This window comes from Anser anser (assembly GCF_964211835.1).
Source record: "Anser anser genome assembly, chromosome: 2".
Lineage (NCBI taxonomy): Eukaryota > Metazoa > Chordata > Aves > Anseriformes > Anatidae > Anser > Anser anser.
This window is the reverse complement of record NC_139721.1, coordinates 158,656,783-158,671,285: the sequence shown is the minus strand read 5'-3', so window position 1 is coordinate 158,671,285 and position 14,503 is coordinate 158,656,783. Positions and strand designations below refer to the sequence as shown.

General features: G+C 36.9%; 1 protein-coding gene across 4 annotated transcripts in view; it reads right to left on the bottom strand.

Annotated features, from left to right (window-relative positions):
* The window catches only part of MINDY4 (MINDY lysine 48 deubiquitinase 4), an 84,913-nt gene that overhangs the window by 19,571 nt on the left and 50,839 nt on the right, over window positions 1-14,503 (bottom strand). For all 4 annotated transcript variants that reach the window (XR_014581014.1, XM_083827622.1, XM_083827621.1 and 1 more), the window contains exons 14-15: window positions 7,957-8,020; window positions 5,536-5,697 (exon numbers count right to left, since the gene is read on the bottom strand). Coding sequence is in view for 3 of the 4 variants with exons in the window: in XM_083827622.1 (XP_083683748.1) it covers window positions 5,536-5,697; window positions 7,957-8,020 (226 nt within the window). In the remaining variant the exon portion in view is untranslated. The remainder of the gene's footprint in view (window positions 1-5,535; window positions 5,698-7,956; window positions 8,021-14,503) is intronic.

Below are 14,503 nucleotides of genomic sequence, written 5' to 3'. Positions count from 1 at the left end.
ACTGAAGGAGTTTATAGTTCATTTCAATAAGTTCCTTGACTACAACAACAAGTTCCAGTCCATTTATCTCCACCGTTTATTTGAAGGCCCTCTAACTTAGGTTGGCCCCTATGCTTTGGCTCTCTGTAAAATCAAACAAGGAAGATATGGGTATTATCAGAGATTTGGACACCCCTGTTCATCATCTATAAAAGGATTTGGCTGGACTTCTTTCCTAAGCATTTTCAGCCTACGAGGGAGTTAAAATTAGGCATAAATCCAGACCCAAATATGGGTACTTGAAATCTAAAGGGATATGTGGACAATATTTGACTTTCCATTTTCTGTTTTGTCTGTTTGCAAAGAATGAAAAATTCTTTTAAAGATGTGAGGTTTATTATTCTTATTGTCTTAAACATAAATGCTGTGATTAGATTTTATTTGGAAGAATGTTGACAAGAAATCAATGCCAATATTTCAGCAACAATGACTGAGAAAAAAGAAAATGGCCAGGAGGAACACAATAGGACTTCATTAAACAAAATTTCATTTACAAGCTAGAAAGGGAGATTTAAAAAAAAAACGGGAATGAAGAACGACTTTTGAAATGTCCAATGTCTTGTCAGCTTTGTTTCAGTCAAACTTGTACGTATCATGTGTGTTTGCTCCCGGTAGCACTCACAGAAACATAAGTGTTTGAAGAAGTGTTTGGACAATGCTCTAAGACATATGATCTGATTTTATTTTATTGGGAGGGCGTGTTTGGAGACCCAGGACTTGGACTCGATGATCCTTGTGGATCCCTTCCAACTTGGATATTCTATGATTCTACAAAATATCTTACATGAATAGCAGGGTCACTTGCAGAAAGAATGCATCAATGAGGCACAATCTCTACTGCCTACCCATTACTGAAAAATAATCGGAAAATAAAACCGACCACCAGTTTCAATTTTGAACACGCGTATTTTTGTTGATGGTTTCTTAAACAAGATGTTTAAAAACCTCTTTCTAACTCTCTCCCCCCACAGCACCACCAAAGACCTGGCTTGAAGCCAGTCCAACTGACTGAGAAAGGCACCAGTTTAGCAGACGTATTTCCCAGTGCAGAAGGTTATAGGAAGGATGTTCCACGGGGCAAATAAACAGGTGAGGTTCCACAAGACAGAGCATGTGTGCTGAATTTAATAATTCAAGTAGGTCTTGTTATAGCACAGAGTGTGCTGGTTTCATCAAAGGGCCCAAAGATAATATTTCCCATCTGTGGAATTTTAATGAATAAATTCTGGTCATTTATGCTTCCCTCTCTTTTTGAAAAGACATAGGAAAAATGTGCATGTAACTTCTTTGTCAACACTGACTTCTCTTTATTTTCAGAAATGCAAAAACTAAAAAGCAACAGCCTCTTTTGAAATGTTGACAGCTGACACAGAGACTTGGATGCTGACAAGAATCAGGGTAGGGTGAGTTTGGAAGGTCAGCCAGTAGGTAGGTGGCTTAAATAATATAGCAGGACTGTCTACAGGCAGGAGGGAATCAGTGAGGACCAAGAAGAACTCAAGTCCCCTTTCAAAAGAGATGAGTAGCCATTAATACTTCCATTATTTTTTGTACAACAGTACATGTTTAAAGTGCTTTCAAAAAGCATTTCAGAAGTATAGCCAAATTCACCAGCCAGTATTGTACAAATTATGAAACCAGAGATTCAGAGCACCTGTACTCTTTTCCCAGGTTAGCCGCTACCTTGTTGGATGACCTTCAGAAAAGCACTTTGCGTTTTGTTCATCTGTCAGCCCCCCTGTAAAATCGTAATGCAAAGCATGGATTTATTCATAAGGGATGTTACCATTATTATTAATATTAGCATCTTTTAAATTCTTCCTTTAAGAATGCAGACAGTTTTCTCTTTTGTCATGGTTAGTCTGGTATATAAACGATCTGGTATAAACACAAGGAACTTCTGTTTTCATCTGTTTCTACTTTTAACTTCACAATAACTTTTGAAAAGAACGTATCATCGTTCTAAGTTTTTTGACCTGCAATTTTAATGTGGCATTTAGTCCAAAGACTCTGACCAAAAAGAAGGGACTTTCTCACTTATGACTGCTATAATTTGTCCTGTCCACTTCTGTGCCTCAACCCTTTCTCTGAGGTCTCGTCCCTGCTGCAGAAACCACACAGCTTCTCTGAGACTACTACTGAAATGCTGCATGCTGCCAACCAGAAAACAGAGGGAAACCTGCACCGATTTTATGTGGGTTGAGCAGGTTTTGGAAACGTTTCATCACTTTAAACTGCATTAAGCAAATCCCAGGAAACCCAAAATCTTAATTTAGTCCTCTTGGTTAAATGTGTAGGATCAGATGGAACTAATATAGCTTGAATATGGGCTTGGCACACACAGAAGAAATCCAAAGATGTGTAACTTGCCTACGGAAAAGTAACAGCAACAGACCTTTAACTCTTTTTGCATTAAAATGTGGAAATTCACTATGAAACTAAATGTTTGCATATGAATTACATTGAATGAATCCATCTGTCATTTTCAAAAAAAAAAAAAAAGGCAACAATTACCTTACAAAAACTATACTGAGTATGATGATATGTTAGGACTAAGAGTGATGATTAGACTTTAACAATTCTAGACAAATTACTTGAAGCACACATTTTTCCAATCAGTAAAGATAACACATTCAGCATGATCCACTGAAAGAAATTACTGGATCAGCAACAGAGGGATTCTTCAGGCAATCTTGGGGGAAAAAGGGACAGATCATTTTGGTTTTATTTGCTACTGTTGAAGTTTGACAGAAGGATTAAATCAGTTTTCATGCCCTGTAGACACGCTAATGAAACTGGATTATATACAAACACTCCACATTTTAGACAATGGAGATAAAATGATACAGCATGGATTTAGTGCATCTAGCCTGAAATCTTGCATATCTCTTCCTAAATATTTTGGTAAGTAGGAAGAGGGCTATAGAAGAGCAATAAAAATAAGCTTTGAGCTTATAACAGCTGTCAACAGCTTTGTGCTGTTGAAAAAGGGAAGAACTGTTACATCAGCTTGCAAATGTCTAGTGGATGGGGATTAATTGTTTAGACGGCAGCTTAGAGTACAAGTAAGAGTGTTAATCAGAGGAAACTAAGTGATCAGTCAGGTTTAATGTAAGAACATTCAAAGCACAAGATGTGTAGTAGATAAAAACTAAATCTTCACATTTAGTGTTACAGGTACCTGCCAATCTCTTTTTACACTTTCTCATATTTTAAATTAGACAAGTGAGAAAAAATACAGGATCATAGTTACATACACTGCAATCAACTGATAAATGTCTATCTGAATAGAGAAGCAAGAACTTCAGGGATACAGATTTTTAAAAGAGCACCTACTTTACAACAGGACATAAAAATATCCTGCATTATCCCCTGAGAGATTGACTGAATGTGACCTAGAGGGAGTTTTCCAACTACGTCTATGATTCACAATATATCATGCTTACAATCTTCTTACTTCTTGGGGGGAAAAAAAAAAAAAAAAAAGATAAATGACAGTTCTTTTCCATTCCTGGTTTCAGTTACCATCCTCATAGCCACAATGTAATTGGATGCCGGAGCTACTTAAATGTGGAGAGGAAGAAAACAGTCAGTTTGAAAGACTTACAGGCAAATTCTATTCTCAGTTCCAACACAGCAAACTATCACTGCCATTTATTTTCTCTAAATTGCTCTAAACTAGTAAGTTTGTAGCAGAAAGCAGAATCTGGCCCCTCATGCTGAAGCCACAGTAGGGACTCCCCTGACCTGTGAACAAAATCCACCAGAAACTTTTGTCCTAGTCCTTAGACGGGCACGCTCTGAGACATATGAACTGAAATGCAGAGCAGATGTTCTTAATAAAAAAAAACACAAGACAATTTGCATCAGATGCCTAAGTGGTGTAGAATCAAAACCCAAACAACAGCAAAAACACAACGTGTACCAGGGCTTCTGTAACCAATTAAGAAAACAGATCACTACTCCTGAGTCCAGCTCCCAAGCTGGAAGGAAAGGACACCCTCCATCATATAATTTGCAGAATAAGTGGAAGACAGTGTCTGACTCTCTGGGTAACTTTTTATTTTGTTTTTAGAGGGCAGATGAGAAAGAAATAGCTCTTACTTACACTGACCTCACTGACCATTTTGCTACTTAGAAGTCATTTTCCTCACTGGAGAATGGAAAAAATGCTATAGCAGTGTAAAACCTTTTTTCTTTTTTTTTTTTTTTTTTTGAGGTTTTAAGTGTTACATTCTTTATAGGAAAGGGCAGAGAGCTTGAAATAGAAACAGAAGTTAATATATTTTTAGTTCAGTTTGCTCTGAATAAATCTGATATGGATACACTGATACGCTTTCTTGACTGAACTGAAACCTTATTATGATCTTGTGATTAATATAATGCATTGCATTTATTAAAAATAATAAAAATTAGATTTTTCAGTAGTAAGAAAATGTAACTGACTTCAGCCATATGGGAAATAGTTAAAAACAAGCTTTGCTTTCAGTCACACATTAATATTAGATCAGTACAAACAAATTCTTTGCTAATCACTTTCAAATTTGTATAGAGGCACTGACTGCAAATCCAGATGGGACCATTACAATTATCTAATCTAGCATCTAACACAGGCAAGAGACTTTCAAATAATATCCCAGCATCAAACACAAGATTGCCTGTTTAAGATAGAACAAGTCTTTAGGAAAGACGTCCGTTGTGGTGATAACATCTGTTGGTGGAGAATCAGGGAAATCCTTATGCAAGTTTTTCCAGAGATAAATTAACAGTTGTTAGTTCTTTGAAATTTTTAATCTATCTTTCAGTTTTTATGATAAATACAACTAAAATATTAATTTCAAAGCCATATTAAAGGGAACATTACCATTTTATAGCCAGCTTCATCAATTTTCTATTATTGCTAATACAATATGACTACTTCCACCACTACAGCATGGAGCAGACGATGCAATCAGTCTGGCTCCCCATCACATCGGAATTCATGGAAAACTGAATACTTCAGGTGAGCTTCATCTCCAGACCCAGTCACTTATATTTATATGACTAAAATATGTATCCACATGTGAGCTGAGTGTCTCATTTCCACTATGACCAGTGGAGATTTAATGAATACAACCAGGGGAACTTGTTCTACAGACACCTATGCTTAGTCAGGTCAACAGATTTCATCTCCAGAGACTGCACTGACCAGGTCCTAGTTCATGTGATGTACGTAGTAGTGTTAGTCTGTGAGCTGACTTCCACTCCAGGAGATCAGTTAGAAAAACACAAGATTTAGATGCTCTAGACTACCCAAGCCATTTACAAAGGGCTGACAGTTGTGACACAGACCTCCATCCAGAAGGAAAACCATGCTCTGCCTTCGGGCATCTGAATCCTCTGAGTGAGCAACTGAATCAAGCCCATAATTTCTTAGTTGCTATATTCGCTCCAAGTCAATTTTAAATTTGTTAATTGTTTTCTTTTTAATTTAAATCAGAAGAATACAAAACATACCTGGCAAACATCGTAGTGCTCAAAGAGAGACAGCAAACCAATATCACTGCGGCTTGCGATGCCTTTCAAGATTGTGATATTTCCATTTCCAGAATTCAGCTCTATCACATCATTGAAAACATTGGACACAGCTTTGCCAGTCAAAAGCAAGTTCACTAATTCCTGTTTGTGACATATTTAAGAAAAAAAAAATCAGTTAACTATCTTGTCTGTACCAGACATTAGTACAAGCTTGATTTAGTGTTGATAAAGTTACACATAAAATCACAGAATGGTTTGGGTTGGAAGGGACCTCAAAGCCCACCCATTTCCAGCCCCCTGCCATGGGCAGGGACCCCTCCTACCAGCCCAGGCTGCCCCCAGCCCCATCCAGCCTGGCCTTGGGCACTGCCAGGGATGGGGCAGCCACAGCTCCTCTGGGTGGCCTGGGCCAGGGCCTCTTCAGTCTCAGAGTGAAGAGTTTCCTCCTAACATCTAATCTAAATCTCTTCTCTTTTAGTTTAAAACCATCCCCCCCGGTCCTATCACTAACTGACCATGTAAAAAGTTGCTCTCCATGTTTTTTATAAGCCCTCTTTAGGTAACAAAAGGCCACTATAGGGTCTCCTCAGAGCCTTCTCTTCTCCAGGCTGAACAACTCCAGCTCTCTCAGCCTGTCGTTGTAGGAGAGGTGCTCCAGCCTCTGAGCATCCTCATGGCCCTCCTCTGGATGTGCTTCAACATAACCACATCCTTCTTGTTGTAGAGATCCCAGGCCTGGATACAGGACTCCAAGTGGGTCCTCACAAGGGCAGAGCAGAGGGGGATAATCACTTCCCTCCACCTGCTGCCCTCTCCTCTGGTGATTTAGCCCAGGATGCAGTGGCCCTTCTGGGCTGCAAGCGCACACTGCTGGCTCATGACAAGCTTTTTTCCACCAAAACCTCCAAGTCCTTCTCTGCAGATCTGCTCTCAATGTGTTCTTCACCCCCTCTGTACTCATGCCTGGGATTGCCCCAACCCAGGTGCAACACCTTGCACTTGGACTTGTTGAACCTCATTAGGTTCACATGGGCCCACTTCTCAAGCTCATCCTGGTCCTTCTGGATGGCATCCCATCCAATTTGCAGATTAGTGTTTTTGGTTTTGTTTAACTTAAAACATTTTGGTGTCCCTTTTTCTATACAATGAAAGCTACAGCATGAATGATATAAATTAAAAGCTCTGCAGTACTATCCCAATACTTCTGCATGTGCATAGTAATGTGTTTTGTACATTGGACAAGACTTGTTAAAAGATTTTCTTGCCAGGGTGTATGTGTGTGTGTATTTGCACACATGCATGTGCATGAAGCTCAAGGAACAATGACACCAAACATTTTGCATAGCATAAGAGCCAGAAAGGGTCAGCTAGGACATAACAGCAAATAACATATGTAGCAGCATATGTTAGTCTGTTGATATGTAGCAGCAGACTGTGGTACAGCAACGAATGAATGGTTAGCTTCAGCTAACCACTAATAAATAACATATGGCAAGAAACATGAAGGAAAATAAGAATAAAGTTTCCAGAAAAAAAAATTATTATGCCCTAAAACATGACTAACACTGTTATTGTCAGTTTGGACTTTATGTATGACTTTAGAAATAACTGCACAGAGTTATATCCCAATGTTTCTCCTGGAGGACTCCCCGAAGTTTATAGGTTTTTACTGATGCTTATAGGACTTCTAAGACCACCAGTGATGTTCCACCACCTGTTTGAGGAATCACCAGGTAACCACAGCATAAAAGTCTTGTATTGATAGTACGAGAGAAGAACATGAAGCTTGCCTTTTTTCAGCCAAAATGGCAGTACATTTAATGGCTGTCACCATATTCAAACCACATAACTTATGCCCATGTCACAGTTTTCAGGTAATCCATGTCCCAGAATTTTGTGATCTACTTTCCACCTTCATTCCACCTTCAGTGTTTCCAACCAGCTGGACACCTCTGCAGGCCTAGAGCCAGGCAGTGGGAGACATTTGGTACAGGGCATGAGCTGGAATTAGACTACATAAAGTTATGAGCCTAAGTGACAGACAGCAATTCAGAATCCTTATTTTCAAGCACCATGTGTCTTTCGGTTACAGCTATAATCAATGAGTCTCCAGTTTGAAGCACCAGTTAGCTTTAGTCAGCATCAGCTGTTAGCTGAGCAGGACTCATTTAACAGACCAAAAAGCAGAGACTCTGAAAGCAAAGACAACAGTCTGCCAAAATGCAAGGATAAAACAATAAAGATGAAGATGTATAACATTCTGGGGGAAAACAAACAAACAAACAAACAAACAAACACGTAAGGTACTTAAAATAAGAAATGCTATCTCTTCCCAGAGTTCAGTTCACAGGTCTCTGTGCAGAGGCATATGATATGTCCAAGACTTCACGCTTAACTTACCTGAGTACAATAGCCATGGCTGCCGATCAAACGGTTTGTAAGCACATCAAAATCATTGCGCACCCTGAAAAAGAGTAGGGAATACTTAAGCACAATTGCTTCTTTTCATTTGACTTAATATCTCTAAATCTTGGGGAAAAATGCTGTTTCCCGAGTATGAATAGAAGTTTACATTTTGGAATTCCTTTAAGTTGAATTTTCACACAGGGAAAAAAGAGTATATATCAACTAGACCTGTAGCAAACAGAAGTTACTTACAGCTAGACCAAAGAAAACAGCCGTAGAGGAAAGGAGAAGCCATTCTACCACAAGGTAGAACTACAAATCAGAACTACTAGACCATTTGTCTTACAGAATGAGCTAGATAAAATGTTCTCACAAATGCATGTATTTGTTATCCTGTCATTGACTCTCGGGATATATCCACAAACTGAAGATGATATTATCTATGCATTATACTTTCCATGAAAAGGAGAAAGAAAAAAGACTCCAGGTGTACACTTTTATAATACTGTCATGTGGTCCCTTCTATTTTATGACATCAAAGACAAAAGTCCATGAAATTGCATCACTGATAATTATGGAGTAATATCTCTCCAAACCAAGTTCCCTCTCCCATAACTCCTGAAATAATTCAATTAGTGATTGGTTGGTGCCCTAAAACATAAAATTTATAACTGATTATTTTTATCCTGCAAATATAATGTAACTGCAAATATTATTGTATACATTAATGTCTAATGTGGTTTTCAGAACAAACTGTGGACTACATTCTGGGACAGTTATGGCAATAAACTCCACACATTAGTTTTATGGTTCATAAAAAAGCTACTTCTGGTCTTCAGCATAAAACACGTTGCTCTCAGTTTCTTTGGCTACATTGCTATTTCAGTTTGGTACAAAGGTAGAGAGGATGCTTAATCATCAGTTAAAAAGTTAAAACTTAGTTATTCTATAGGCATCCAATCTTCTCACTCTTGCTTGACTTGTAAAATCTTCTGTGGACCTAAATATTCATGTTTCCTGACAATAAACACAATTAAAGAAAGAAAGAAAGAAAGAAGGAAAGAGTAAAGAAAGAGAAGGCTTTGTTTTGTGATAAAGTAACAGTTGAATGGATTTGTTTACACTAGAGCTGGCTTGAATTTTTCCTTCAACATGGCTATACATGCTCTGTTAAAAAAAAAATCATTTTTTTTAAGTAAAACGCTGAGATATCCTGCATTTACTGTCTTCATCCCAAATATTACAAAATTGTTTTTCTCATGGGATTTATGTGAGTGACAAAATCTGAATGTTATGTATAACTTTCAAGATCTCCAGTCCTAATGATTCTTAGAATCATGAAAATTTGTCATAGCCATCAAATCACACCAATTCCCATTTTATTGTTAATTTGAAAGATAATTTACAAGTTAGTCTCAGTTATAAAACTGTTATAATAACATCTCTTGCTAGTGGGAAATCAAAGAAAAGGCCACAGAAAGTGTGCCTGTGATATGGAAAAGTCTCTCATGCAACATTGTGAGGAATGGATGGGATAATAATAATCTTTGGATTTCAGCCATTTTTTAGTTTGAGAAACAGTTTCATCTTGAAAATGCTGTTGCCCTGTTTGATATGAGTAGACTATACAATATGCGTCAGTTAGGGACGATGGGACATACGAGAAAGACAATAGGAGGAAGTTCTAATTTCATCTGTAGGTACAAACAATATGGGAGCTTAGAGGTGTATCTCAGATTTTTAAGAAGAAACACATCTGCCTTTCAAATCATCTCTGCTGATGAGGAAACAAACATCAGGCATATAGCTAGAAGATTTACACCTATTCTAAACCATTTTAAGATTATTATTCATACCTCCCAAAGACTTACCAACTTCAATGCAGGTGTATTCATTGTGTTACAATAAAAGGCATCAGCTTCTCAGAAGTGGAAGTACCCTATGTGTATTGTAAACATACCAGATAACTACAACGTGTTTTGTTTTCTGCTGGACTGTGAAGAGATTCATTGATGACAAGCAAATATGAAGGATTTGTCCATTCTGGTATCTTGGCTATCAGGTGTAAAACCAGATACAGCAAATAAATTGTTACCACTAATTCTACTTTGTCCCTGCATGGAATTTTCCATTTATCACTTTATAATCACATTAAAACAGAAAACTCCAGAAAAGCCATGAGACTTTTAAGAATCCTGGTCATCCTCAGTACATAAGTCTAAGTGGAGTGAGGTAGAAGTATGTTGACTGATATGATGGCTCATAATGGTGGTCATTGCCCCGACTGGAAATATTGTAGTCTTTGAAACTACTCAATCAGAAAACAAGACATTATTTTGAAAATCTCCTGAAGAAATATATGAAATTAAACGTGTATTCAAATACACTTGAGCACTGTGTTCAATAGGAAGACATTATTGAGCCAGTTCTTGAGCCAGTTCATAAACAAAAGAGTGATAATGAGATCTGCTAAATTTCAGATTAGTCCATAAGATCTCACATGACTTTTACCTACTCAGATTGACATAATAGTGGGCATGGAGTCTTGCTTTCAACCTTTGCTATGTTTCAGTTTTTGCCCCGAGTCCCCTTCAGCTGCTGAATTCTCCATTCAGTAGTGATTGAACTTCTTCGTTCAGATTTTGTGATGCATTGAAAAAATGTGGACATATTTTATATGTTCACAGAACCTCAAAAACATGGCAAAACTCATCTCCATGTAGTTTAATTAATTTGGTACTTTTTTAAAAATCTTTTTTTTTTTTAATTAAAATCATGGTGAGATATTTACATCACAGGGCATAACTTTTTCATCATTCAGTTTGCAACATAATTTTTTCTTTTTTAGTATGTATTCAATATATAATACAACAATTATATAAATAATAAATTAAATAATTTTATAATAATATAATATAATGTGTTTTCTTATATAATATTTATATTTTCTCTTTATTTTTATATAAAACTACTGTGTGTTATTACGTGGCAAAGCCAAAAATGCATAGGTGGCTTTGGAGCCATCAGTTGGAGAAATCTTGTCATGACAGAAATCAACCAAAAACATGTGGTGTGAAATGTATGTATTTTTTCACAGTTTCTAATGCTGATAGCTTTAGGGCAGGAATGCCTGAAACAGTCTTTCCAAAAATAAGATCATATATTGTAAATTTCATTTTCTTCATGTTCCTGTTGATGATTCTGTGCTAATATTCAGCCTTGATGAAACTGCTAATTTGAAGTTAAAAAAATCACAGAAGAAAAAAACACTGAAAGATTTTTTATAAAAACAAAAACAACACAAAATCAACTAATGCATTTACTGAGGGTTTAAAGTACTGGAGATGTATAGATGTTCTGAGTCAACCCTTCCACAGGTCTGAACTGTGACATAACTTACTGACATCAAGGCAGCTGTGACAGTTCCTATTAGTCAGAAATTTGCCTCATGTTTTCAACACACTCATCCATTCTGGGATATACACATTATAAAAAAAAAAATGAAAAAAAAGTCTTCTAAGAGCTTAGGACAGATGGAGAAAAACAGCATACTTAGATGAAACTGTAAAAGCAGTATAAGCCTTAGCACTGATAGCGTGTTGATAAATTATTGTGAATTGTAGCACTCTACTGAAGCTTTAAGGTGTACAAATACAAACCCAAAACATAAACATTTTGAGCACTGTAATCAGATGAACTTTTTCTAAATAACACTAAGTTAGATAAATAAAACATTTTAAAAATGCTTCATACACACAAATTCGCAATGTATTTCCAGGAAAACCCTTGCCAAGTCTTTAATGGAGAACATCTGAACATTGCATATTAAATACAAAAGTCACAGACAAACTTAACAGTAGGAAGAATTCCAGCCTATCACTAAACTAGCTGGTTAATGCTAGTTATTTTAACCTAGATATCATTCAGATTGATAGCAACTTCAGAACACAGCAAAATGAAATAATATAAAACAAAAAAAAGGTGCATTTAAGTAAGTGCTAGCTGTTTTAAAGCCCTTAACTCTGTGGCAAAGCTGTAATTGAGAATTGGTGACCTCACTTTGTTCATGGCAACAGACAGCTATATTAACAAACACACAATTACAAGACTACTCCCAAAATAGAATTTGGGTTGGGAGGGAGAAAAACTCCTCTTCAAGCACAAGGATTTCAAATAATTACAATGGGGATGTGGAAAATGACAGGATGGGTGACTGGCTTATTGTGTAAATGTTCCTTTTTTTTTTTTTTTTTTTTTTTTTAATACTGGCACACTGCAAAGGTTATAAATGAATGCTTATAAAAGAAGTTAAGAGCCCCTCTGTTAAAAATAAATAAATAAATTGCTGTTTGGGATGCAAACCAATAAAAGCAAGGAAGTGGTTTCAATTCTTCATTTATCACTTTTTTCACATGCCTGATAATTTCACAAAGTTCTTGAAATGTACACGTACTCGGGTAATCATGCACGTTTAATTCATCAGCTCTGCTGCTACAGGGGTGCTTACACCCTATAAGAAGTATTTATATTTCAGAGGGATAGGTCTAATGCAGAAAGTGATTAAGCAATTGGCATATTCAATCCATCGTTCCATTTTTCAGAATAAATTATCTTTCTTATTGAATGCAACATGTCCCTCTGAGCTGAGCACATTACGGAAAGATATTAAACTAGGATCTTTTTAACCACTACGACCTTATGTTTAGCAAATGGAGCTGAATAGTACATAGTATAAGAGGAGGCTGGCTGAAATTTGGCAAAAATGTGACCGTTTTCATTACTGCTCTACTTTTTAATAGAATCAGACTTCTATTTTGCCTCTTTGGAGATATTTTAAAAAAATATATCTTATGCCCCTAAAATCAAAAGTGTTCATTTCTGAAAGGCTTTGATTTCCTCAAGGAAAGGGAAAAAACAAGACTGGGAAGATGACGAAGCTAATTTGTCACTTAGGGATGGGCTAATTTTTTGTATCTAAAGATGAACACACAGTCTTCAGCTAATCGTCCTTGGCTACTTTACATTTCAGTATGTGGAAAAAAAGTAGTAAGTCCTGAAGTAATTTACAGGACCTTGTAAATAATGCGCAAAGCAGAGGAAGAAACTACTGGGAAATGCCTTTTCACAGTCTGATGAATGTGAACGGAGCCTACCATGATTTGGGTATGACCATCTAATTGTTACATAATGAGGTCTGGAAAGATAAATCATACTCACGAATACGTCAGCATTGCAGACAGACTGAGTATATATTTTTAGTTTACAACCTGAGACATACAGTTGCTATAGAAATAACAACTCCTAGCTAGCTTTGACAAAACTGTCCTTGCTCAGACAAGCCAACTAAAAGCAATGCATGAACAGCCACTTTCAAATTATCAGTTTGCGTCAAGTTTTAACTTGACAATGACAGAAATTGAACATTTTGTTTCTTGAGTTTACACTTTTCCTCTATTGCTTTTGTTGGCAGTAGTTCTTTCAAAGGAGAAAATGTGACCCTGGAAGCATGCAAAAGATGACTTCACAGACAGAATAGGTGAGTTCATCTCATGGTAAATTAAGCTGTACAAAGATAGAGTAGAACCAGAAAGAGTTCAGAGGGCCAGAAGAAACCCCTGTCAAATGGACCAGCTTCCCTATGAGAAGCGACTGTACAGGCCATATACAGACAACTTATAGCCATAGCTACAAAAGGAGACAACTAATGTATTACAACAGAGGATCAAAAATTTCTCAATGATAAGGAAATGAATAAAGAATCCGTACTCAGCACTTTTCATAACATGAACTAGGCAAGACTCTGTAGACTTAACAGGCAAGCAGTTCAAGCTAACAAGAGGAAAAACTTTATCACAAGGCACATAACTATATTGGGGAACTCATTGCCACAGGATGTTGTGGAGGCCAAAAGAATAAAAGGGTTCAAAAAGGGTTTAGACAAATTCATGGAGGATAGGTTCATCAAGGGCTAATAAACTCAGTGGTCCGGATACAACTGCCAGCTTAGGAAGTCTCTGAATTACTGACTATCGGAAACATGGAGAAAATACCAGCACAATAATTGCTCTATATTCACCCCATTTCTTATGCAGTTTCCTTCAACAGCTACAGCTTTCCACTGTCAAAGACAGCCTACCAGGCTGGATGGACCTTTGCTTTAATCCTAAATGGACAGTCTTATTAAATCCACATATCTCAGATAACTGTCAGATTGATGCTCTGCATTTACATAAGCCACGATGTGGACTATAGCCTCGGATAATGTTGAGCTGCAGACACAGGGACAGGAAGATGACATTCTCTACATCTGTCTGGTAAACTCTGGCCATCCCATATCTCCTTCACAGATAACCACATTTCCTAGTTGCTTCTTGGTTTCTCATACTTTTTGCAGTGGTAGCTTAGGAACCTGAAATCTAATTATAGTTTGACTAGGGTTATTGATTCACAGACTAAGTTTACTGATGTATTTTCATTTTGTGCAAATATTGTCCTTTAAATTAAATAACTCTTCTCAGTCTTTCTTGTTTCCTTAGGCACA